The 27,321-nt window shown below is 36.5% G+C and overlaps 1 protein-coding gene across 2 annotated transcripts in view; it reads left to right on the top strand.

Annotated features, from left to right (window-relative positions):
• The window catches only part of LOC132145436 (PHD finger protein 14-like), a 101,144-nt gene that overhangs the window by 4,258 nt on the left and 69,565 nt on the right, over positions 1 to 27,321 (top strand). For both annotated transcript variants that reach the window (XM_059556474.1, XM_059556475.1), the window contains exons 3-11: positions 1,951 to 2,591; positions 3,853 to 3,994; positions 17,886 to 18,045; positions 18,772 to 18,883; positions 19,639 to 19,776; positions 22,626 to 22,772; positions 22,877 to 23,147; positions 24,328 to 24,434; positions 26,733 to 26,828. In XM_059556474.1, coding sequence (XP_059412457.1) covers positions 1,951 to 2,591; positions 3,853 to 3,994; positions 17,886 to 18,045; positions 18,772 to 18,883; positions 19,639 to 19,776; positions 22,626 to 22,772; positions 22,877 to 23,147; positions 24,328 to 24,434; positions 26,733 to 26,828 — 1,814 coding nt within the window. The remainder of the gene's footprint in view (positions 1 to 1,950; positions 2,592 to 3,852; positions 3,995 to 17,885; positions 18,046 to 18,771; positions 18,884 to 19,638; positions 19,777 to 22,625; positions 22,773 to 22,876; positions 23,148 to 24,327; positions 24,435 to 26,732; positions 26,829 to 27,321) is intronic.

Raw genomic sequence — 27,321 nt, 5'->3', positions numbered from 1 at the left:
CATACAAACTCGATATACCACCCAGCCCTACTGCTGCTGTAGTTTTTTCTTTCAATAAACAAATTTAAAGGGTATACAATAAATGAAATGCCAAATGAACATACAATGATAAACCTTTGTTTTTATCAAAAGTAAATCACGACAGCACATGAAATTTAAAAAGGTATAACAATTTATCCAGTTTAATAAAATAAATGAAAGTAACAAACTAACCCCAATATTTATTTCCACATCATGCTAAAGTTTTCAGACTTTGAGACATTCACACTTCCCATAAAGGGCTGATTATGGTTCTTTTGTATTACAAACATGATTCTTGTCTCTGAACTGCTTCTAATCATTATTCTTTTGTCTATAATATTCTGATCATTAGGGCCCGTCTCTCATCTAGATTGCCTACTCTTCATCATTTCATAGTTGTTGTGTTTAGGGGACAGGCATGTGCGTTGCAACACATATTTACATTAATCTACACCCTGCCTCCAGCAGCGCAGGGATGTTGGAATGTTCAAAAACAGTATACCGTCGCCTTTTCAAACTTCTTTTTGCCCCCAAACAAAGAACGAAAACTATAAAGGTAATTTAATGCTTATTTGCATACGCAGGCTAGGAGTTGTGGAACTATACATAAAACTGTAAGCGTAAATTAAATTTGCATGCACAAGAGAAGCTTTGTAAATGTGTAAATCGCGTTTCAAGCATAATTAAAAATTATTTATAACATTTTCCTGTTACTTGTGAGTGTAATTCATGTATTGTGAAACTGCAGTTTCATGCTAATGCAAAATAAACATGATCTGCATTCTTTTGACTTCCATTTTTACACCTTTACAAAGCTTCTCTTGCGCATACAAACTTAATTTACGCTTACAGTCTTATGTACAGTTCCACACCTCCTACCCTGCGTATGCAAATCTTTTAGGCATTCAATTACCTCCATAGAAAATGAACTTCGTTTGAAGCCTTAAAGCTTATCAGCAGATGTAAGAATAAAGTGCTCCAAAATCTCCTGGTAGACGGCTGCATTGACTCTGGACTTGATAAAACACAATGGACCAACACCAGTAGACTCAATTGTCAGCTAGAAAAATAAACTGTAGAGAGGAGCATTTTGCTAAATATATGCACCATATAATATATTTATTATAACTTTTACTGTTCTTCAGTGCTTAATTTATTTTTTCTTATTTTTGTTTTCTGACAGCCATTATAAAAATAATAATAATAATAATAAAAATCTGTATGACCTGGAATGAAAGCTTTTTGTGATTATAGAGTTCCTTAGTGTTCCTTATAGTGCTCTTTGCGTAATGACTGACTGTCACAAGAACGGATTAACCTCAGCGAAGAAAGAATTGTGTTTTGTGTCATGGTTTTATTTGTCTTGATGTTTGAAAATGACCCACTTATGTTTTTCCTATAGGCGCGCTAGTGTGAACTGCCCTGCAGCTCATATAAATACATGAATGCGATAACTGGAGATTTTCTCTTAATAAATAGATTACATTTTCGATTTGTTTCTCAGCAAACCCTACCATGTGCCTTAAGAACACTTGGGATACGGAACGATTTGCATAGGATAATTTTTTTCTGCCATTTTTTGTAAAAAGATTCATTAAATATACAAGTGAATAAATTTTTTTTTTGTTTTGTTTTAATGAAGTCGTCTTTTGTGATTTAAAAAAAATAAGGTAGCCTAATATGGCTTTAGAACAGCATCAGGTTGAATAATTTTTACTCAAGTTGTGAAGGGGTAAATGAACTAGTTATAGCTATAACCTGTGAGAGAGAGAGAAAGCGAAAAAAAGAAGGGTTATGTTGGTGCCCCATACCTCAAATTTGCTTAGGGCCCCTAAATCACTAAGTCTGACCCTGATCTGAACTATGTTGTATTCCGCTCAAAAAACAAAAAAGACACTGCTAATGTAATCTCTGGTACTTGTGTGTCAGGTTCAGAAGGCACTGACAACGGAAGTGACGAGGAGGGTGCAAGGGACAGCGCTGCGGGCTCTGAGAGCGACTCTGACGCTGTTGGCTCAGCCGATGAAGAGGGCATAGATGACGAAGAAGCCAAAGAATTGAATGAAGAAACCGAAGAAGAGGAGAAAGCCAAGGAGGAGTCTTTTTCCGAGGAGACCAACAGCAAAGAAGCAGGAGGGACCTCCAAGAATTGCAAAAAAGGAGAAAAAACCTCAGATACAGAACCAAATGGTACTGGCACAGCGGAGGAAAGCTTGGCAGAGCCGAAAAAATGGAACCTACGGAGGAACCGGCCCATGCTGGACTTCACTACAATGGAAGAGCTAAACGAAATGGATGATTATGACAGTGAGGATGACAATGATTGGAGGCCCACACAAGGAAAAAAGAAAGGAAATGCATCATCTGGAAAGGAGAAAGAAGGGAGTGAGGAAGAGGAGGATGGGGGTAGTGATGAAGAGGACAATGAGGATGATGAGAACGAGACCTCTAGTAGTGACAGTGAGGAAGAAGGGAATAAATCAAAGAGTAAAGGAGGCAAGAGCACAGGGGCGTTTGATGAGGAGGAGACCAATGACAGCCACAGCACATCACATGGGAAGGGCAATGAGGTAAAATCTCCTCTGATATTGCACCTCCGTTGAAATGTTTAGCATCAATAAGAAATGTTTTTGAAAGGAGTTAATTCAGCAAAGATGCCTTAAATTGGTTAAAGGTGGCTTGTAAAGACTTTATAATGTTACAAAGGATTTCTTTTGAACAAAGAATCCAGAAAAAAAATGCATCACTGTTCTCACAAAATATTAATCCGCACAACTGTTTTCAACATTGATGATAATAATAAGAAAAGTTTCTTGAGCGGTAAATCAGCATATTAGAATGATTTCTGAAGGATCATGTGACACTGAAGACCGGAGTAATGGCTTTTATATTCCAGGAATACATTACATTTTAAAATACAGGTATATAAAAATAGAAATAAATTGCAACAATTTTCCATAGTATTATTGTAGTTTTTAATGTAGTTTTTATCAAATAAATGTTTGTGAACATAAGAATCTTACAACCCTAAACTTTTAAATTATTCAAGTTGAATTTCAACTTTTCAATAGTAGTGTATGTAAAGATCAACAACTTATTAACTTAACTAATTCGTACTCAAAACTAAAATTCTGTATTCTTCAAAATGCTCAATTTAATTACTTTCTACACACTTTATGGGCTTTATATTATCTATTTATCAAATATATATTGTGGCAGTCTTCCAAAGGTTTTCTCATTCTTGTTTGTTCAAATAATCTTACTCTAACTGTCATAACTCATACATCATGTTTATTGTTAAGATTTGAATACAATTCCACCTACAATTAATGCAAACAACTTCACAAAGTGCAATTCAAAGTCTCTGGTTTGATTTATTAATAAACTAGGCGTCTGTCTCCATCATTTACTGAAAACTGCTATGTGTTTGCCATATTTTTCACATTGAATGCAGATCAAATCAAATAGCTGATCTGTCCACATGTTTCAATTTGTCCGAAAGTTCACTTGTATGGAATCGACTTGAATTCTCCAATGCAAATGTATTATTGTGCGTTTAGGAATGCACAAGCAATCAGATGATCCAGTAACTGGCTCACATGCCATCAGATTGTTGATACAAAAGAGCAATCCTTGTGAATGGGCTTATCTGAGAACTTCAGTTTATAGGATTGGCTAATCTTCCAAATTTCAGAGGTGGAATTAGAGCAGATGTTTTTGAGTGGCTTTACTTTTTTGTCCACACTGGTCCAATGCAGAGGAAGATATTTGGATGGTGTTGTAACATCCCTTACTAGAGTTGGATTGCTAAATTATCCATTGCTTCATCAGGACTCTCTGTTGGAACGTCCCCAGACCTGGAGCTCCCAGCGGATGGAGCATATCCTTATCTGCTGCGTGTGTCTGGGAGACAACAGCGAAGATGCGGATGAGATCATCCAGTGTGACAACTGTGGTGTGACCGTGCATGAAGGTAAAATCCCAAACTCTGCAGTCTCACACCGAAAACTCAGCTCAAATATTGATCTCAAATGTTTGCACAAAGTTTTGAAAAATGAGTTTTAGAATAGATTTAAATATTCAGTTCCTCCTTTCCCATCGCAAATCTCGGTGAACTCACATTTTACTGATGTGTACAAATGTGTAGCAGTTTTCAGACTTCATACACACATCAGTCTTCTAGACAAAGCTCACATACATTTATATCAAATAATTAGCATTGTTATGCAATTCATGCACATCATGTAACCAAGTTTCTACTAATAATAAGGATGCACCTTATTTACATAAGATTTGGTACTCTTAAGATTAATAAGTAACCCTACATTTCAGGTAATTATTTGCCACTTAGATGACAATAAAATCTCAAGTAATAAATCTGTTTCTTGTTTGAGTTTAATGTGAAAATCATCTCATCGTATGCCATACAGTCGCTGTGCGCCTGTACACTAGATTGCATTGTGTGAGGAGAATAAACACAGAACGGAGAGTGATCTTCATCATCCCACATTATTAGCTCATTGTGACTCTGACTGGTTGGAAACAAAAATCAATTACGCTTTAAACCGTCTTTTAGCGGCGGCCGTCTCATTCAGACAGGCCCGCTTAACACCAGCCAGGCTGGCTGGATCAATGTGTCACCACTAATTTTCAATTACTCACTGATTTATTTCTTTAATTATTTATTTACTGCTTGTTTTTGTGCTGATGTTCTGTTGATTTGCAGAAGCCTCACAGGTAATACTACACAGGGGGGAAAAAGAGTAGTAGAAGCCTCTTCTGCTTGAATTTCATTGAGATTCAGTTTTGTGCACATATTTTAGGTATGAATGGAAATAACCTTCAAAATAAAAAATCTAATTAAAAACATTTTGCTGGATGTGATCTCAAGATATGCAAAAAAAAAAGCTTTAAATAATCTTATGAATATCCGTAGATGAACAGTTCACATTAAATCAATAATACACACTTGAAATTGATACGATTTAGTTTCATGTGGTGTGGCATAGTGCCAAAGGATGTGGATTGTTCATAGTAAATCAAAAGGTTGCTTGTTCAAACCCCCCGAGGAACCACAGTCACTGTTGTGCCCTTGAGCAACAAGCTTAATCTCCAGAGGGATTGTCTCTGTAACAAGTAAGTCACTTTGGATTAAAGCATCTGTTAAATGACTGCTTATTTACCTGCTTGCTTATCAGATTTCATCTGGTGAGGACGCATTAGTTAATTACTGTACATCTTCAGAGCATAGGCCTGTTTGTCCTTTCAGCTCAGCACATAGTAATGACGAGTGGTTTAAGAAGTGGAAAACAAAGAATATATGCACTTAGTTTACTAAACCATGCATTGAGTTCCCCTGTACGTATTGTAATAATACTGTACTTTATCCTACAGCATATGTTCCACCCCCAGTTGATTTCTTAATGCATGTCTCAGTGGATACTGGAAGGTTGAATCTAATGCAGAAGATATTCCTGGGAAAAATGTCACCTCAAATTCAGAGGGAAAATTAAGAGATTGTTTTGTACAAAGAGAATAGTCTTGATTCAGCACAAAACTGTCATTGCTATTGTGGGAAAAAAATGTATCAATGTAACGAAAATCATGTTTTCTGGTTTTATTCATTCAATGCTTTTTGTGCAAAATATAAAGTAGCATTTAAAAGTTTGGGGTTGGTAATTTTTTTGACCAAAATACAGTAAAATATTAATATTGTGGGACATTATTGACATGTGAAATATTTTTGTTTTAATTTTATATTAAAATATTATATATTAATGTTATATTTTAATATATATTACATTTTCAGCAGCCATTCAGTGTCTTCAGTGTCACATCCTTCAGAAATCAGTCTAATAACAATAAACATTTCTTATCTTTGTAAATGTTGAAAACGGCTGCTAAAGATTTTTTTTTTTTTTTTTTTAAGAATGGAAAGTTAAAACTAATAGCATTATTTGAAAAAGAAGGGGTGGGGGTCATGTACAATTCATCCACATATGTTAGGGAGCATGAGCAATGGCATTTTCAAGCTGATAGCATGTCTGAGTTAAAAAATTGTTAAATCTGTCACTGACTGCCATCCTGGTTAGATAACCCATATACAACAGCTGTGAGTGATCCATTCCAAGCATACATTCTTTCTCACGCCACACACACACACACACACTCCTCCACCTTTAGTGTCAGCTCACTGAAACAAGCTACTTCATAACCTAGCGCCACTGAATCAGAGAGCAATCTTGAAGCATCCAGGAGTCCTTTACCGTGCCAAGAGCAGTGTCGCAGTGTCAGCTTTCAGAGCCGCACACTTCTCAGATTCATAGACATGCAGAGACTCTCGCTCTCCTCTTCAGGAGTGAAAAGTGTAAAATGCAGTGATGCTAGAGAAGTGCAGAATCTCTTCTGCAGTTCTGTTGCTTCATGAGCTGTTTGAGTCCTCCTCCTCTCACTCTCTTCTTCTCGCTTTCTCAGTCCTGCTGTGGGAAAATTTGAGGGCTTTTAAAAGTGGCATGATTAATACTTCACCTCATGGTACCAGTGATTTAATAGTAACAACATATATCACGGTGTAGCTGCTTTGAGTAATTTTGTAGTAAAAATAGTTAAAATAATGTTCTAATAGTATTTTATAAGAAAGATATTCATTTGGATTCGGAAGAATTTGATATCATGTTACAAAACTTGGATTTTCTATTATTATTATTATTATTATTATTATTATTATTATGCAAATTAATAAAAGTACAAAAAACAACTGCTTCAAATTGTATAACAATGATCCACATTCAAAGTTGGCAAATTCTTGCACAGAATTGTGAAAAAAATAAATTAAATAATAATAATAAAATTGCACCTAGTTAACAAAGCTGTCTATGTTGGAAACTAAAGTTTTAAAATGCAGTTTTGCTCTTAAAATGGGCAAAGCTAAATCTCTACCATCTTATTTAATTATTATTATTACTTTTTTAAACCACTGTTTACATTACCATACTGCTCAGCCTTTGACAAGTCATTCTTTTAGCTCAAATATTGTCGAAGATTGTGAATGTAAATTAATTGTAATACTTTGAAGATGTAAAACATAGTTAAATAATAAAATGATTAAGTGCCTTGCCATTTTCTAGTTGCAATCTATCTTCCTGCGTTTGGTAATTTGTTGAGTGTTTGTTTCAATATCATTAAAATATTCTATATATAGGTTAGGTAATAAAGACAGGTCAGCCGATAAACAAATAAAACATTTTTTTTTTTTTTTTCATAATTCACTCACCCTCATGTCGTTCCAAACTTGTATGGCTTTTTTTCTTTTTTGGAACACAAAATAATATATTTTTGTACAATGATGGTTAAAAAATTTGATGTTTTGTTACCCACAATTTCCATTGTAAGTAATGTTTTTTCTCAGAACACCATCCCTTGTGTTCTACAGAAGAAAGAAAGGCAGATCCCTAGTCACAAGTCTAACTCTTTAACAAGAGTTTTATTTGTTTGAACTGATCCAGTATTCACTTGCATGATATTTTCCTAAAGATTACATCAGGTCAGAGAATGGCAGCAGCTTCCAAGTGGTTGGACAGCTGTTTCGGAGCAAAATTCTTGACCTGGGCCAGTCGCTTGCCACCTGCTAATACCAGCTGCTCCATGGTACCACTATTCCCAGTGGGAGAGGGCATGATTGGTCCAGGAGGTGGGGTGGCCCTCATGGCTGACTGTTTCACAAATGCTCGCTTTATGTTTGTGCACTAGTTTGAAAAGGTGACCTTTAGACAAGTGCCACTGAAAAAGGTGCAAATTCTGTAGTGCTTTTCGCATACAGACAAAAGGAAGACCTGCAGGTAGTTTGCTGTCCCAGCCTAGGGATCGGCTGCTGTTTCTTCACGTCAGCTATTTTGGGTCATGCTGCTTCCACGAAAGCTATAGAAAAAAGTCTGTTTTTGGCAGGGTGTCGCAGTAAAAAATGGGTTGTCACGTCTCAAGCTGCGGGGTGCATGGGTGGCTGTTGAAACAAAGGATTTAGATTCTAATCTGTCTATTTACCGAGAGAAAGTTCAAGTGGCAGTTTTGCTTAACATTGCACTATTTGGATAACTCCACTAGGCATCGAGATTTGGAAATGTTATTGGGAAGAAGCCAAGAAAAGTGGAATGATAAAGTAATGGAGCAAAGGGGCCACAAGAGCAGCACGAAAGATAAGAGACAAGCTGTCATCCTTAGATGCGCGCAAGTGTCTCGCAGCTTGACTCTGAAGCTCGGCAGTCTGTGGAGGCTGTGACCTCGCATATGGCCTCACTCAAACTCTAAAGGGGAAGACTCTATCAGAGAGAAGCGCTGGAGACTTATCTTCAGTCAGAACACAGGGGAAGACTGGAGCCTTTTGGTTCCAGTAGTTGACACGCATTTCCCTTCTGAGCTCAAACTAGTGCTTGCACAATGCTTTTGATTAGCATCTAACTCTACCGCGACCGATTTGCACACTCGTTATTACCAGAGAAGAGTAAAAAGAGGCTCTCGCCATCTTACTTGATCTGGTCTGCAATGGCTATTCAGGCTAATTATGAATCCTTGTTTTCTGCCTCCGACTTGTTTGTTGTTTTTATGTCCTTTAGTAGTTCATTAAAACAAAAAGTGGAATTTTACTGGCTGTGTTGTAATGGTCGCCACTGTCATTCAGTGGAATGAGTTTATTAAAACCGTTCCCCAGTAAAAAGCATCACATCGTTCAGTAATGGCTTTGCACTCATTGAAACACCAATTACCATTCTGCTGGTATTGATTTCAGTAAGACCCTAATGAGTTCTGGACCGTAAAGTTAATTATTTCCCGAAACATGTGCAATTCATTTAAGTTGGTTACTTGCTTAAATGTTTTTTTTTTTTTTTTGGTCAAATGAAGTCCTCAGAGAATATTGTTTTTTTTTTATGTTGTCTTCTGCTTTGTCTCACTTTGTTATCTTGAATAAGTTAGTCCAACTTGCTTATCCAAATTTATGCTTGTTTAATATTCACTAAAATAAGCATGAACAATTCATTTTTCAAAAACAGATAACTCTGTTTTTAAAAATGTAAAAATAAAATCATGGTTTTTTTTTTGCATTCCAAATAAAGGGGCCATATGATGCGATTTACATTTTTCCTTTCTCTTTGGAGTGTTACAAGTGTTTGGAGTGTTAGAGTGTTACTCTTGGTGCATAAAGAAGATCCAAAGTTCCAAAGTATCAAATCCAAAGAGGTTTTCTTAATAAAATTTAAGTCAACCACACCTACCTAAAAAGGCTCATTCTAACATGCCCCCACATGTCTACGTCACGATGTGGGAATATTTGCATAACACCGCCCAAATGTTCACGCAAAGAAAGGAGTTGTAAATTAGATTTTTGCTGATGTATTGTTGTTGCCGCTGCCGCTGTTGTGGAGATGCTGTGTTTTTATTGTGAAAGCGAAACTACTTTGTTTGGCCTTCCAATAGAGGACGATATCCGCTTAGTCATGCCTAGAGCTGATCCATGCTGGTTACTGAGGAAATGCATCAGCTTCTAGCTGTGAATTGTCGGATTGGCTTTCACCGTGGATGAAGCGGAGTTCAGCCTGGGGTGATGACATCCGCCAGCTCCGCTGTTCTCAAGCCCACTGGCCGCTGCTCACTCAGCCTGCCGTGTGTGACCCTGTGTTTCATTGTGAAAGTGAAACTAATTTGTTTGGCCTTCCAGAAGAGGACACAGCTAGAAATCAGTGGTAAAGTTGTATTTACAACACTGTTCCAGAACAGTGCAACCCAAATATTCAGATGTGTGCAGCGCAGATGGGAGCGCTGTATGACTGATGCAGCAGTTCAATTAAACTTTACTCCAAATATATGAACTTACCTGTTTTAAGTACTTTATATTTAAGGTGTTCGTTTATGCCCAATATTAGTGTTAAATTGCTGGACTTTAACCCTCTGAAGTCGATTAACGCGGATACGTGTTTTGAGTCATTTTCTCCTGATAACCCCGAAAAGAACTTAAATTACACTTTCAGTTTTAATCGTACAGATAAGAGCAATACATCAATCGAATCTGTAAAGGGTCTACTTTTTTTTGGATACAGACATAATAACAACAAAACTTTGTGCACTTATAAAATAAAGATAACAAACAAGGTGTGCTGTCTGCAGCCTTTGTCTGCGCTGATCTTTATTTACAAACACGTCATTAAAATGAACTGTAACTCCGTGAATACTCAACGAAGAGACATGAGAGAGGTATCTATAGAAAGCTTGACATGTCTACTTTTAAACTAAACATGCCGCCAAAAACAGATATTCTGTTTTAAAGTAATCCATATGAAAACAACGTGATGTCTGTTTTTCATGTCTCCCTTCATTACATCTAATGTGACCACGCCCCCGCGCTGAACGCGCTATTCAGATTCAAACTGAAGCGCGCGGCTTGAATACGCCCATAACAGAAGAAAAAGCAGCGAGCCTGTTCTTCAAGTTTTTATTTTACTGTTTGCTTCGCGATGAGAGGAATAAGACATAATTCACCCCAAAAAGATGTCATGTGGTTGAGGATTTGAGAAATGGATTTCCTCAGAAAAAAAAGAATGAAGCACTTTATTCAGCAGAGATCATAAACATGAGTAAGTCTCTTTTTATTTATTTATATACTTGTACTAGTTTTTACATAACGTGTAAACATTTTACTAGTTAGACTTTTTCCAAAGACTTTTTCCAAACTATAATTCCTGACTAAATGTATAATCAAGTGAAACATTATGAAGTTTCAATATCAATATACAATACTATACCATTCAAAAGCTTGATGTAAATAATATAAATGTAACAAATAAATAACTGTAGGCTAACAAATGTAAAAACAATGCTGTTCTTTCAATTTATCCCCCCTAAAAAACCTAAAAAAATATTCTCAGCTCTTTTCAACATTAATAATAATAATGATAATAATAACAACAATAAATGTTTTTTTTTTGTAGAAAATAAGATTGTTAAAAGGATTTCTGAAGGATTGTGTGACTGGAGTATTGATGCCAAAAAAATTTGTTTGGAAGTCAGCTTTGATTGTTCCTGATAAACTGTTTAACTGCACCCCCAAGTGGATATTAAAGTATGTTGTGGGATAATTAAATATATTCTAAATAAACTACAAACATAAAACAGAAACTAGTTGTCAGCGCTGTCCTGTGATTTATTACTGAAGTAGCTTAGAATCTCAAAACTTATAGCATATTTTTCTACATTTGAAGGAAACTAGGCTATTTACAACCCACAGCTTCACAATAATATAGAGACGGTATGACTAATTCACACAAGCAATCACTCGTACTGGTACTGTGCTAATTTATCTTTATCTGATCTTTATTTATCTCTTACACCGAGCAATAATCTATAAGAAATAGGAATGGGTATCGAAAACCGGTTCCATTTTAGATCCGATTCCAAATTTCCAAGAACCGGGTATTCGATAAGACGCGTGCATTTCAAGCGTGCACAGAGAGCAGTGGTCGGCGTCGCGCTGTGGGTTCCCGGTCTGTGTCCGTTCTCGGACTGATCCGTGTATTTCAGCTGTAGAAAAGGTTGTTCCGAGTCGAAACTGACTTCTTTCATATTTGTCGACCAATATACAGACAACTACATCAGTATATCATCATAAACTTAGCTGTTTTTGTCTTACCTGAACGTAAACAGATGAGAAAGAAAACACATGTACAGTATTTTTGCTTAAAGAGACAACAGCCTACTAAACGCGCTGCCTGTCATTAATGTTAATCAAAGAATTAACAAAAGAAAATCATTCACTGATCTTGACCAAATATATTTAATAACTTTAATTGATTAATCTATTTTATTTATAAAAATAAAACTATGCAGTGTTTTAAAACTTTTAATTACAGTTTCTGTACCTGGAATTTTGTTTAGTTGTATTTATGATATTGCTAATTGATTTGTTTGTTCCTATCTTATTACTGACTGTTAACTTGTCTTTAACATTTTAATATTTGAAATTTATATTAATCTAGTTGTTTTTGAAATGGTATTTTTTTTAAAGCACAGGCAAAAATTACTCTTGCAGTGTTTTGTAGGCTGCTGATTTTTGCTCGTTATTCAGCTACAACATAATGCTTTGTAAAAAGACAATACATGTTTGACATCTAAATGTTCGACAATTTCTTTTTATATTGGATTTTTTATCTTATTGGAATCGCAACTAGGAATCGATAAGAATCGGAATCGATAAAATTAAAACGATACCCAACCCTAGTAAGGAATGTTATGAACATAGATAAAATAACTGCTGATAGTGAGCTACGATGTCAGATTGCTGATATCTCACCTTTAATAGTCAATCATATTTACAGTACAAACCTTTTCAGTGAACTATGAGGGCAAAAAAAAAAAAAACCAGAAACAAAATAATTGTTCATTAATCGTAATCGAGGTAAAATGTTCAATTAATCGAGGTTTTGATTTTAGGCCATAATCGTCCAGCCCTAGTTATACTTCTAATTCTTTTCATGTTGTCATATAAACGACCAGTCTCACAAAGCCTCACAAGTCTCAAATACAACAAAACACAGTTAATCTCACTCTCAAAAAAAAAAAAAGTAATTAATTCATTAACGGAATAGAATGTATATGTGTGTGTATATATATATATATATATATATATATATATATATATATATATATATATATATATATATAAGAATTGGAATGGCTCCTAGTATAATATAATGTCATTTGTAACTTTGTACATTTGATGTACAGTAGATGTAGTGTATTTTGGAAATTTACTTCTTTACTCTTAAAACTTGGTCTAGTCCAAACCAGTCTAAAACAAATGATTGGAGACTAGTCTGTTTTGCTTTTAGCTGTGTATTTGGTTACAGGAATAAAGGCCTTTATTTAATTTTGTGTTATGACAGTTTTTGTGATAGGTCTATGTTTTGGGAACACAGTGAGAGGCTTTGTGTGCTGAACTGCTTTAGTTTTATGAATATGTTTCTCATCAGAATTTAAAAAAAGTTTTGCTTGCAGGTATTTGCTATGTGGAATGTACCAGGATGTATTGAAACCACTTTGCACATGTATTTTTACATTGGTGCACCTGGTAGAAGAACTCACATTAATTGCTAAATTCAGGTTAAGTATTTTGCTCAAGGTTAAAAACATCTGATCTTCCAGTCCTCAGACCATAAGAACTGTTCCCTTGCTCCTGTTAAAGTTTCAACTTGCCTTCAAGGTGGATTGTATTATCACAATGAACCTGCAATGGCTGCTGGGTTGTGGCTCTCTGCCTCAGATGGTGTGCCTGTGGGTTTACAAGGTACCAAACTGACACTTTAGGCCTAGTGCTTCTTGGCTAGAATAAGTTACAGTGTGGTGAAAAAAAGTAACTGAGGTTCTTCTGTTGTCTGTTCTTGTTTCTAAATAGTTTCCATGGAATGAGTCTCAGTGTCGCATAATGTAATCAAAACTGAGAATATTTAGCCATCTATGTGTCACCTCAAGTTAAAGTATAACTGGGTGATGCAGAAGATCAATCATCCCAAACACAGAATCAAGTTCATATCTGAATGTCTAAAAATAATCAGATTTAAAGTCTAAGAGTTGCCCAGTCAAAGTCCTGATTTGGAAAAGGACTTTGGAAAGGATGTGAAAGGACCTAAAAACATTTTACCGTTGTGCTTTTAGAAATGCCCTTAATCCCGGGGTGCTTCAGAAGTTTATTGAACTGTATAGTTTGAGTTGGTTTAAATAAAAAGTATCAGATTGTGAAATGTTGTAAAGGAATGAAAGCCTGAAAAATTTTGTTTTTAAGTATGTAATGTGTTAGCTACAATAGCTATATGCCAGAGTAGTGAAATACTTTTGACTTTCATTGGCTATTGAAACAAAGCATTTCAAACACTGCTGAATAAACCCGCAAATGCAAGCCTTTGTTCTTAAAAAGATGCTTTGCTGAAGAACAGCTGAATCACATTGGTTTCGTCCCAATACAAAACCAGCTTCACAATTAAACAAGTATTAAATTAAAATGTTATCTGGTTTGATAGAACCTTGAATTTTTTTCATTTAATTTCTTTTCACTCACCTCTTAATGAGGAAATGATTTATTCCACGCATTGCTGGTTATGAAAATGATTGTATTGTTTTGTTAGAGAGAGAGTGCTGGTTTTCAAAAGGCATTTTTTAAGTAACTGTGAATCAGTTTGGCTGATTTACATCAAAGCATCTGCCATTCATAGCTTTTACCTCCTTTCTCTCTTTCTCATCTGCCAGGTCTTTTAGCTTTAATTGGCCCTATTCATTCATTCATGTGCCATCCCCCCAACTCGATTCTGTTGTTCCTCTCTGTGATCCTGCTTTGCATGCTGACTTGGCTAATATTTGAACTATTGAATAAATCGACTTCATCCTGGATGAAAAATATAGCATTTAGGGAAGAAACGGAGTGAATATAACTGAAATGCATCACTGCGCTAAACGTTTACTCATTAATCATTTGACAAAGACAGAAAGAGTCAAAGAACTTCATATTAAATCAATGTTCTGGCTTCAATATGAAGTAAAAGTTGAGTTGTTGATTACTATAATTTTGACTATTTATTTTTTATTTTTTTTTAGAAGTGGTCAGAGTCTTACAATAAACTTTAAAATACAGTAGTTATAGCCACAGGTATAGCATAGCCAAATCATTATTTACTTAACATTTTTGACAACTTATTTTTAATTAAATAATTGAGATTTTTCTTGGAAAAGAAATGCTACCATTTAAAAGTTTGGGGTCAATAAGATTTACTTATTCTAAAAAAATATTTATTGAGCAATGATGAAGAGTGACAGTAAGGAGTTTAATATTGTTACAATTACTTTTGCATTGTTATGTTTTAAAGATTAAAATAATTGCTGTTCTTTAGAGCAACAATCATATGGACAAGACTGCACCAAATCAGCAAATTAGAATGATTTCTGAAGGATCATGTGACAATGAAGACTGAAAGCTGAAAATTTAGTTTGCCATAACAGGAATAAATTATATTTTAAAATATATTCAAATGCAAAAAATTAATAAATAATAATAATAGTAATATAATATTTTGCAGTATTACTGTTTTTATTGTATTATTGATCAATGCAGCGTAATGGCGCTTTTCCATTACCAGTACCAGCTCAACTCGACATGACTCGGCTCGGCTCGCTTTTCACTGTGTTTTCCATTGTAGATAGTACCTCCACAATAGTACCTGGTCATCATAGCGACGCCGCAGGAAACTGCCGTGAGTAATCTTCTGCGCGACACACACCCGCTACCCACACACACAGGACAATGGAGGAAATCGAGTGTATGCTGTTTTTGATCCTTGGGATATGGCTGTTTCTCACAGCAAGAAGACAAACGTTGTTTCAGGAGAGGCTGAGGGCAGCAGAACTATTTAAAAATGGCGGGGTTATTCAGGATACTCCGTCTGGCGCGTGCACTGATGACGCAGTGAATAGTGACGTTTCTCTATGACCAATCAGCAATCTGCCGTGTTTTCACGTCACATTTTAGTATTGCCTCAGCTCGCTCAGAACCTCGATGGAGGTGATATGAAAAAAAGTATCTGGAAGCAGGTACAGGTACAGCTTTTACACAACCCCCCCCCCACCCCGCAAAAAAAAAAAAAACAGTTGAGCCGAGTCGAGGCGAGCTGGTACTGTGTTGTGGAAAAGCGCCATAAGTGAGCATATTTGTGACTCTGGACCACAAAACCAGTCTTAAGTTGCTGGGGTATATGAAGTAAAGAAAGATCATGTTCCATAAAGATATTTAGTAAATTTCCTATATTAAATATAATAAAGCTCATTTTTTTACTTTAAAAGCGATTTTCTCAATATTTCAATTTTTTTTTTGCACCCCTCAGATTCCAGATTTTCAAATAGTTGTATCTCAACCAAATATTGTATACATATCCTAACAAACCATACATCAATGGACATCTTATGTATTCACCTTTCAGATTATGTATAAATCTCAATTTTGAAAAATTGACCCTTATGACTGGTTTTGGGTTCCAGAATTAAAAAAAAAAAATAAATTAAAGACCTTTGTGCAAGTATATCACAATCTCTTCAAGGATTAATTTGCTTGAAGTCAGAACTGTATTAAGTTATTTTGTTCCCTTTGGCTATTAGAGATGCAAATAAACCAACTCGCTGTCATTTTTATAGTATGCTGATAAATGATTGCATACCATCATTGTTTGCACATCATAAGAGTGAAGTTGAACACCTAATGAATAGATTGATGAAGAACACACACACACACACACACACATACACAATACCAGCAGTCTTTGCCTCATTGTCTGATTTCAGTTATACTCTGACACATACACACACCAGCCTAGCCTGTTAACTCATTCTGAAGCCAATCTCGAACCTTCCTCCATTAAATCTTAAAAGCGTTCCTCTTGATTTTGTCACCACCCTTCCCCAGGTCGCTCTTTAACTGCCAAGCTCGTCATTTCTGACAAGGATAATCTTCTCCTCAGGGATTATGAAGCTCTCCTATAGTCATCACTTTTTTTCCAGCTTAGCTCATATTAGCCAGCACCCTGTGGCTTAGCAGGTCCAGCTTTGTATCTGAGTTCAAAAGGAACATCGGAGATTTGTTTGACGGTTCAGCAGTAAGTCCGTTAAACCAGCAAACTGATCATTGCGAGCTCCAGCCCCATGGTTCAAAGCCCAGTCAGTAATACGCACCCAACTGTTGCCAGCAGTGTTCCCATAATACTTTTCTTTAAGAAAATAAACGTCAGGCTGGGCATCGTAATGGCACCCATTACGGCTTGGTTCAAAATGACTGCAAGATGAGGATACGAAAGCCTCTTATTTGCTCCCACTGGTGGTGTGCTCTTCACATGCTCTAGGGTTACCTGTGTTTCCTCTTGGAAAAAGTGACCTGGATGATTCTAGCAACCATAAGCATATTTTACTTTACGAAATTGCACACCCTAATTTTCCACCTCAGCTTTAATTTCTACCACTCCCAAGTTCTGCTGTGTTTATCACCACAAACCTAGAAGTTTTAGCCTGCCGTTTGGGACTCAAGAGAAAAGCCATGTTTAAGCATTCTCTGCACATTTTGCTGTTTGGGTCTTTTGTGGTGAGTATGCAAAGTACCTGAACTTTTATTTGCTTGTCTCTCTCTCCATTTCTTCAATGCCCGGGGGCTGGTTTGCTGTATTAGGAAGAGGAACGTTATCTCTGCAGTGTTGAGAAGGAGCTGATTGCTGCACTTATTGGTGGCATTGAGCACGTTTGCTGAGTGTAATAGGCGTCATGGTACTGTAACCTGATCAGCACAGTAATTGTCTTGGCAAGCTCAGGAAATTAAGGGGACAGCATTAAAATGCTTTCGTTGGCCCAATGCTTCCATCTTTGACTTGTAATGCTACAATTTGATCAAATGGCCTTATTAGCTTTGTCTGGGAAAAAGTTTTAGCAACAAAAGCATTCTGTGCTCTAGATTTCTTCCTTTTTTGACATTCTTTCATGCACGCTTGCTACATCAGGCAGCTTAGCACTAAGGTTATTTTCTGCTGTAGTTTAGATTTTAAAATGCCCTTGCAACATTTTCACATTTCTTCCAAAAAAATAATCTGCCAGATTTACAAAAAACAAGCAAACAATCAAACAAAAAAAAATCTTAAAAAGAACAATACTTTTTAAAAATTATTATTATTATCATGAAGTATTGATGTTTCTTTCTTTGCCAAAGTTGGCAAAACCGTTCTCCATGAGAACACAAGTCCGTTCTTTACGTTCTTGGAATTGTGAAACAACCTTTCTTTCTTTTCTTTTTCTTTTTTTCTCAGGTTGTTATGGTGTCGATGGTGAAAGTGACTCTATCATGAGCTCAGCCTCAGAGAACTCGACAGAACCGTGGTTCTGTGACGCGTGCAAGAATGGCGTCACACCCAGCTGTGAGCTCTGTCCCAGTCAGGACGGCATCTTCAAAGAAACTGATGCGGGGAGGTGAGTTTTAACCGATGCTTGGTCTGATATTATCCTTTATCATCATTAGCACACTCATTAAAGGCACAGCCATCCCTGTCACACCTTTCATGCTTCAGTTACTCCTTTAATTATTCTATATTTGTTAAAAAGTTTTTATTCCACCCTCTGCGATAAGATGCTGGAAAAATGCTCAATAGTAATACTTGAAGAGGCACAGGTATGTGCAGGAAGAGTGAAGGAGAGAAAAAGTGGTTGAATTGGCTAGGAGGGAGAGGAAGAGAGAGGCGTCTGAAGCGTGAAGACTCAAGCCACGTTATCACTGATAGTGCTCCTCAGCCCGCCTGCACCCAAATTTGCTACTTCACTAGAGCATGAAAAACACAGCAAATTAAAGTGTGGAGCGTGCGCTCACCAAAGATGGATATCATTATATTGGACTTCGGATTCTCCTTCCTAAAGTCTGCATTTGAAATTTTGTCACACCGACTGGTCAAGTTAGAGTACATTTGAACCTGTAACTGAATGCCTTAAGGGTCATAGCATTTATTCAGGGAATAGTTAATAGTCTTCCATTAACTAGATGCTGCTTTGTTCTGCCAATGGTGGACCTCTGAATTAATGTCATTACAATCATACGATTTGTTATTCAGCACATGAAGTGAATAAAGAACTGTCCTTATACTATGATAAGTGTAAAAATAGATATAATGGCTGAATGCTCAACTTTGTTTTGTTCTGCTGAAGGTGGGTGCACGTGGTATGTGCCCTTTACGTTCCAGGGGTTGCATTTGGAGACATCGACAAGCTGCGACCTGTAACTCTCACAGAAATGAACTACTCAAAGTATGGAGCAAAGGCAAGTACTAAAAGTTACTTATGACAGACAGCTAAAAAAAATAAATTAACATTACCTCAAGAACAGGTTATTAATAGTGGCAAGCCAATATGCTAATCAGTTTTTGATCACGATCATCAACCACTACTGATCAACTTGCTCAACAGCAAAAATGCACCAGACTGTTAAATTTATTTGATCAGAAATACTGTAAAAAAAAAAATAAAAGATGTGAAATGCTGACTTCCTTTTCGGAGCAAAGGGCGTCTTTCACTTCCCTCCCAAGAATTGCTGTCGACTGTAGACATTTTGACATTTACTCTATCTGACATTATTTTATGTGTCAGTAAGTCAGAAGAGGTTCCTTTTACTGGGAAGCAAATTACTTTAGAAGCACTTGAAAGGCTTTCTTTAATGGTTTGTGCTGTACATGTGAAAAGAAATTACTCCTAGAGAAAGGCTATTATTATTTTAATTTTGAACTCCAGTAATTGGAGAAAGTCAAATGGGCTTTTAGAGACTCGTTGTCCACTTTATCTTACATATAGAACTATACAGTATGTGGGATTGTTATAATGGTCTTTTTTTTCATATTAAAGCTGTTACACAATCAGCTTTTGGTTTACTTTTCTTGACTTTGCAAAAATAGAAATAATCCCAAGACTTTAGAGGGGAAGTAACCAGATGTAAAGTTGGCAAATGTTCTAAAGTTTTCCGTCATGTTTTTCTGTCATTTGCTGTTGTCACAATGTCCTGATTGGGTTAATGGTTTACAGGAGTGCAGTTTGTGCGAAGACGCACGCTTTGCTCGAACAGGTGTTTGCATCAGCTGTGATGCCGGAATGTGCCGCTCGTTCTTCCACGTTACGTGTGCTCAACGAGAAGGGCTGCTGTCTGAAGCTGCTGCAGAAGAGGTTAGTGTATGGTCATCCTCTTGGAACGGCATTATTTAATGTTTTTCTCCAACTTGATGCCAGCTTTGTAATGTTTAGAGTCCAGCTCTTATCTAACTCTTTCAAGGATTCCTCTATAAAAAAAAATAAATAAATACAAATCCTCATATCCATTTTACCTCTCACCCACAGATGTTCCAAAATATGTTGGACTGACTTCTTTCTGTAGAACACTAAAGGTGCATTTTTAAAGAATATTCTGGCCAGTCTTCTTACTGTAATGAAAATGGATGAGGACTGGGGTAACCAAGTTATAAAATGACAAAATCATCATGGAAAATATCATAATAATGGTCCATTTGACTTATATATGGTATAAAAGTTAGCTTTCAGCTTTTAGAAAAAAAACTAACTGATCTCCATCTTGGATGTCCTGAGGGTGAATGAATCTCCTTTAAGAAGATTCTGATTCTGTGTCAACACGTGTTTTTCAAATGCACGTTTGAAGTGCATGTGCGAGAGTTCATCAAACAGATATCTTTAAGCGTAAAGAGAGGCCTCAGAAAAACGAGGTCATCAAGTTGAACAAATTCCTAGCCCAGGCCATGGTCACAGACCATCAGCCTCATGGCTCAAATATGCAGTCCATGTTGGAGAATCATATGATGGTGGCGTTCGGCGCTGATAAACCCTGGCGAAAGTGCCTACTCAATGCAATCCACTTAATCCAGTCAGCTGTGCAAAGGGCCTCATTTCAACAGGTGAGTGGGCTGATAGCATCCAGCGAGACACCTTAAGCCTAAATGATTCTGTGGATGACAGAAAATGGCTGTGCTTCCATCTGCCCTCGAGAGAGGGGGTGAAATGCTATGCTTGTGACGAAGAGATGTGAGCTCAGCGAGACAAACTTGCTGCGAACGTCTCAGCTGCAGAAATTTGAAACTGCTGAAATAGGCTGACATTGTTCTAAGATTCTCTCCCTTTCCATAGAAAGCTGTTTCTGAGAAAGGCAGATCTGCAGTCCCCTTCCATTCCTGGAAATATCCCGCCAGCCTTACATCAGTCATTGTCTTGCCCCCCAGCTTCAGCTCCCATATTCTCTGCAAAATGTATTTGTCCTTTAAAATGGAGGGGAATTTTTACAGGCCTTTTGTGACTGGCTATTTATCATGGCTATCAGAGAATGCAGACACCGATGGTTTATAAAAATCTGGAGTGCTGGGCATCATCATCCCAACAGCCAGAAAGCGTGAGCCTGTATTTCAGAAGATACTCCCGTTTCCCCCGCAATCACATTGTACATTAGAAAGATCTACAGCCCACAAGCACTTAATATGAAACCTGCGGCCATGTTAACAATAGTGAGGTATTGGAGATGATGGGAAATATCTTGAAATTACCTTAATCAAATCACTTAAAGATGTTGTTCTTAAGGACTTCAGCCTTTGCCTCACATTTGTCCAAGTTGTGCGCATTTTAAGAAGTAGGTTTTACACCACAGCCAATTACTTTTTTTTCATGCTTTTAGACAAATAGACATCACTCGGGTTTTGCAAGACGTTGAACAGTTTTATTGTGTTCTTTGTTGTTGTTTTTGTTTCTTCCAATTTATTGGTTGCTTGAGGAATTGCCAAAATAAGAATCTATCTAGAACACCCAGGTTGACCAGTATTTGTTTCAAGCAGGTTTTTCAGCAGAAAGGAGTTGGTCCATGGCCAAACTTAAGAGGATCTGTTAATCATGTTGCATTTCATAATAATTTTAAACAAAATACTATACTAATAATGCCATATTATTAAAAAAATAATAATTAACTTCAACCAAGCTAAAGAAGCCGTAGTTTAGCTACTTGTTCCATTGTTCTGATGTCCCTCCCAGAATAAATTATATTAAGTACTGTAAGTAGCAAAAAAAAAAATGTGATGTACATTGTAATGGCTTTGGAAAATACACATCATTCGAAATTTCTGGTTATTTATTCCGCCCCCCCTCCCCTCTTCCCCCTACACTTATGCTTCTCAAGGCTGTATTCGTTTGATCAAAAATAAAGTAAAAATTTAAAACCGTAATATGGTGAAATATTACAATTTAAAATAACTGATTTCTAATTTAAAATGTAATTTATTTCTGTGATGTCGAAGCTGAATTTTTGGCTGCCATTACCACAGTCTTCAGTGTCACATGATCGCTTGGAAATCATTCTAATATGCTGCTTTGCTGGTCAAGAAACACTTATCAATGTTTAAAATGGTAGAGCTGCTGAATGTTTTTTCTAGATTCTTTGATTAATATTAAGTTCAAAAGAACACCATTTATTTGAAATAGAAATATTTTGTAATGTTATAATTTCACTGCATTTGCTAATCACTTTTGATTAATTTAATTTGAAAACTTCTGTAGGGTATCATAAATTATGAAAATGCATTAATATGATGCTATATACATTATATTATAGCCAAGGCTAATCATCAGTTTTGCACAACAAAATGTAACAGCTATTTGTTTACCAAAGGGTACCTGGTAAGAAAAAGTTGGAAGACCCCTATTTTAGAGAATAAAAAATAAAGTAATTAGTTTTGAGAGGCTGTGTTACACTGTATACTGTGTACAGTTGCCAAGCAATCTAGTTGCTTGCTGCCTTAATACATAAATACAGATTTGTGTTTATCGCCATTTCACAGTGACTGTTTATGCATTTCATCCAGTCTGAATTTTAATTGGACCCTTATTATAACAGTAATATAAAACAGATTATTAACAACGTCATTCATTACTGATTTTTCCTTTTCTCTGTTTTACCAAGCTATATTTCAAGATTTAAGGTCACGTGGGAGTCTGTCTCTAAAGTCATGATCCATTTTTACCCACAGGACATTGCGGATCCATTCTTTGCCTACTGCAAGCAGCACGCAGACCGCTTTGACAGGAAATGGAAAAGGAAGAACTATCTGGCCCTGCAGTCTTACTGCAAAGTGTCTTTGCAGGAAAGGGAGAAACAGCTCACACCTGAAGCTCAGGTCCGCTTTACTCTGAGGCAGACATTGACTTCCATACATCAGACAGGCTGTTGAATGATCAGTCGTTATTTATTTTTGGATGTTTGTGATTTCCCAACCTCTAGGCTCGAATAACCACACGGCTCCAGCAGTACAGAGCGAAAGCAGAGCTGTCTCGAAACACTCGGCCGCAGGCGTGGGTGCCCCGAGAGAAGCTTCCCCGGCCACTCACCTCTAGTGCTTCAGCCATCCGTAAGCTGATGCGTAAAGCAGAGCTTATGGGTATCAGCACAGACATCTTCCCCGTGGACACATCCGATACCAGCGCAAGCGTGGACGGACGGCGTAAACATAAGCAGCCTGCCCTCACGGCAGACTTTGTTAACTACTACCTAGGTAGGTGGTTTGAAACAATTCCAATTTCGATACTACAGCTAAATCTAGTTGACCTTTGAGTCATAATAGGTGACTAAAATAATAATAATCTACAAATTATCCACACGACTCCAGTCCATCAATGAATGTCTTGTCAAGTGAAAAGCTGGATGTATATAATAAAGAAATCCATCAAGACGTTTTAACTTAACAAAGATGTTCTGGGGTTTTGTACATTCTTCATTTTTCTTTTCACAAGTAAATAATCAACTATAAAAAAAGAACAAGTAATGGCACAAAGAAATACGATAGAACAAAGATACAGATGAAATAATGAGTGCGTAAACAGTCAAATGTGAAACAACACTGCAGTCTTAACTATATAGATTACTGCTCATTAGAGTTACATGCATTATTCAGTCAATAGCACTAAGCGATTTCCTCTTTTTGTCTTTTGTTGTTTGATTATCATTAATGATACAGACAGCAGCAGGTATATTAGGCCTTATGCACATATCCAGTATTCTGATACACATGCAGTTTTTTTCTCAACTGTTTATTTTCACTTTAAAAAACAACTGTTTTGAGGATACTCGCCAAGACTTTTGGACTTTTTAAATGTATTTGGTTCAAGCACATGGTGATGTGAAAGAGAACTTGAGAATTCTCTTTTGCGTGGTCTTGCGCTTGAATTATTTGAAATTGCTTGCTTGAATATTTAAATTGGGAAGACTTAAAAACATGTCACAATTCTGTCAGCTGTCCCAAGTGTCTTTGTTAACTGTCTATGTAATTATGTTCCACTTTTTCATTTTAATGGCCAAAACTAGCAGTGATGCATTTGCAGCATGTGAATTGCTGTCCTTAACATACTTGAATGTGTCTGCGGAACAGCAGGCGGTATCAGACAGTGAGCGTGAGACATGCATCCCGCTCTGAAGCCTTGCAGCTAGGCACTTGCCCTTCAAATGAGTGATGTTAAGAGCAGATGTGTAAAGTAACCTTGGGCACACACTCCATTAGGTTCTAGCAGGAGGCCTATCCTCTATCAGCGCACTTTGTCTCCCTCTTTTTCCTCTTAGCATTCTTTTTTTTTTTTTTTTTTTTTTACACTTTCTCCCTCAGTCTTCCTTTGATATACTTTTTCCTGTACTCTGATAGCAATCTCAGTATCGATTTGTTTGTGTCTGTTGGTATTCAGAGCGGAACATGAGGATGATTCAGATCCAGGACAATATTGTGGAGCAGAAGAACCTTAAAGACAAGCTAGAGACTGAGCAGGAGAAGCTGCACATGGAGTTCAACAAGGTTCGTCTAATATTGACACTCAAGGCTATAGCTAGCATCTATATTTTTGTTTTTTTTTCATTAACGCTTGTCCATAGCACATTTGTTTTGGCCATTGGTGCTTAAGCAGATGCACGCACACCAGGAAATAACAACGCGCTGCTGGAAAATGATCACAGGAGCAGGCGGAAAAGCTCCTAAACAGCTACTATATAATGCCAATTATGCTTCAGTCTTTCCATTTACTATACAACTGTGAAGTCTCCTTTTAAGCTACTTTGTGCCGGACCAACTGCAGAGAGGAATAAAAAAGCAAGGATCTTGTATAACACAAGGTTATTTTTGTCAGTGTAAATTCAATAGACGAAAACTGGCAGTGAATAATATTTCTGTTAACGAAAATGGAAAAAGACGGAAAAATTAAACTTAAGCTACTATATATGTATTTATAAATAATTTTAATTAATAATTTTAGTAAAATTAAACATTTTTATTTTTCGTTTTTACTTTAGTTTAAGTTTTTGTAATTGTATTTCTATTATTTTTATTATTTGTTTTTTTATATATATTTCTGTTTAGTTTTTATTTCATGTTTTAGTGATTTTATTACTTCAACTTAAACTTCAGTTAGTTGGCAAGTTTGTTTTTCAACAAATATTTATATTTTATTTATGCTTTGTTTCAAGTAACAAAAACAACGAAAAATTAACAATACAAACGGATCAAAAAAATTGGAGCCAACCAACCAAATAAAGTTCAGAAAATACAAACAAAATACAAATATATTTATAAACAATTAAATTAAAACTAAGCAAAAAATTAAATGCTGAATCCAAAAAAAAAAAAAAAAAAAAAAAACACGAAATACATTTTCGAAACCCCTATTATAACAGCAACTAATGTTCTGTGCTGCCTTATTTATTTGCCTCCTACCCTCAGTCCTCCTAAACATGATCTCTTGAAGCAGATTTGGGTAGATGGTGTTTTCTCATATGGCCCAATGAGAAATAGAAAGCGAGGAGTTAATGTGGCATTCAATCTTTCTGCACCACATGTATTAAGCGGTATTAATGGAGTGTGTGTTGTTAATTACGGCACTCAACATGCATTAGCACGACGCCGACCTTAGAGAGCGATCCCGATTGAAATCAACATCTGTGGAAAGAGGACTGCTTATTCACAAAAGTTGTGTCTAAGGCAGGGACTGAATCATCTGGAAATTAAGTCTAATAATCCTGAATTATATAGTATGTTACATGGTTAATTGGATTGTTTGGTTCAATGTTTTTAACATTGTATAATTGGAAACTTCAGTGCATTTGCGTCACCAATGAGAAAATTCAAATTTCTGTGATGACTTCATGTATGAGTAATTTTATAAAACAGTAAGTGTATCTCAATAGATATTGTTTGTGCTTCTATGGAACACAACAGAAGATATATTGACAAAAAAATGTATGTGTATACAATTAAAGTAAATATAGTCTGAAGTCCAATGTTCTTTAAAATATCTTTTGTGTACAGCAGAAAAAAAAAAAAACAAGGACAAAAATTTGTGATTTTGGTTCAACTGTCACTTTAAATGCCCGATTACTTGTAGGGGCCACTGTTTAAATATGATTTAAATGTATTAATAAAATTTTTGTAGAAACAATTAAAATTAATGATATGTAACTATATGAGTAATTGCATTAATATGTGTTAGCCACCGCTTTATCCATCAATATTAATCTGTAGTGAGTGGTTGAGAGAAGACTGTTTTAAATGTTAGCTCAAGCTCCCCTCATAGAGCCTCATCTTCACAGACAGCGGAGATAAGGGACGGCTCTCTGTAGTTTCGTTTCACATACCCATAATAACTTCACCTCTCCAATGTTTCCTCTCATCATCGTCTTTATCAAACGCCTGCCTGATGCTTATCTACTGTCTGGAGCTGAGAGTGGCCCCTACATGCTGAAATGCCACCACAGTGCGTGTGTGTGTGTTCGTGTGTGTGTGTGAGAAAGAGACAGATGTTAACGCAGGAACTGTAATGCCTTATTTCATGGTGTCCTGGGCTCTGAATCTGTTAATAGTTAGAAATGTTATTTTTCGCGCAGCAGTGTTTTGATTTGTAACATTTGCTGTTTGCCTAAAGTCAACCTGGATTTTGTAATGTGTACGCATGTATTGGGCATTCAGATGTTCACAGATTTGTGTACACCTTTACATTTGTACACACGTTAGTAAATCCATCTGTGTGTGTGTAACAGACTAAGCTGGCCAACTTGTCCTTGTCTTATCTTATCTCCCGCCTTGCTGCGGTTTTATCTGCCACAGCTGTGCGAGTCTCTAGAGGACCTGCAGAATGTCAATGGCCAGCTGAGGACCGAGGGCCAAGCCATATGGAGCATGATGGGGGGGGTCCTTGGACAGGTATGGCTTACCTTCAACCGCCTCATCCTTTCTCTCCCCTGTCCATCTTCATTCTGTCTCTCTCCGCCCCATCCCATCCTTGATCCGCCTGTACGCCTCATCTATCACAGCTCCAGTGAGCTTACAGCCAACCCTGATACAAACCGCTTGCTTCAAGCACTCTGATCAGGTTGGAATGGGCTCATATTTTATACTATCATAGCATATTTCTGAATTCCACTTCAATCCTATGTAACTCAAGGTTTCTTAAAAACAAAGTTTTTAACCTTGATTTTTTTTTTTTTTTTTTTTCTGCAACTATTTTCCAGCCTCTCAAAGACCTTTAGATTAAAGAGGCTGTTTTTGTTACTGAACCTTTAAGACTTTTGTATGTAAATGCACTGTGTGTCTTTTTAGCCTTGGAGAACCCAAGAACCTTTTTCTTCTTTGGAAAATTATGAACTATCCATTAAATTACTGCTACAAGTTCACTGAACACCAAAATATCCACTTT

This window comes from Carassius carassius, chromosome 8 (assembly GCF_963082965.1).
Source record: "Carassius carassius chromosome 8, fCarCar2.1, whole genome shotgun sequence".
Lineage (NCBI taxonomy): Eukaryota > Metazoa > Chordata > Actinopteri > Cypriniformes > Cyprinidae > Carassius > Carassius carassius.
The sequence above is the reverse complement of the archived record's forward strand: the minus strand, read 5'-3'. Positions and strand labels throughout refer to the sequence as shown.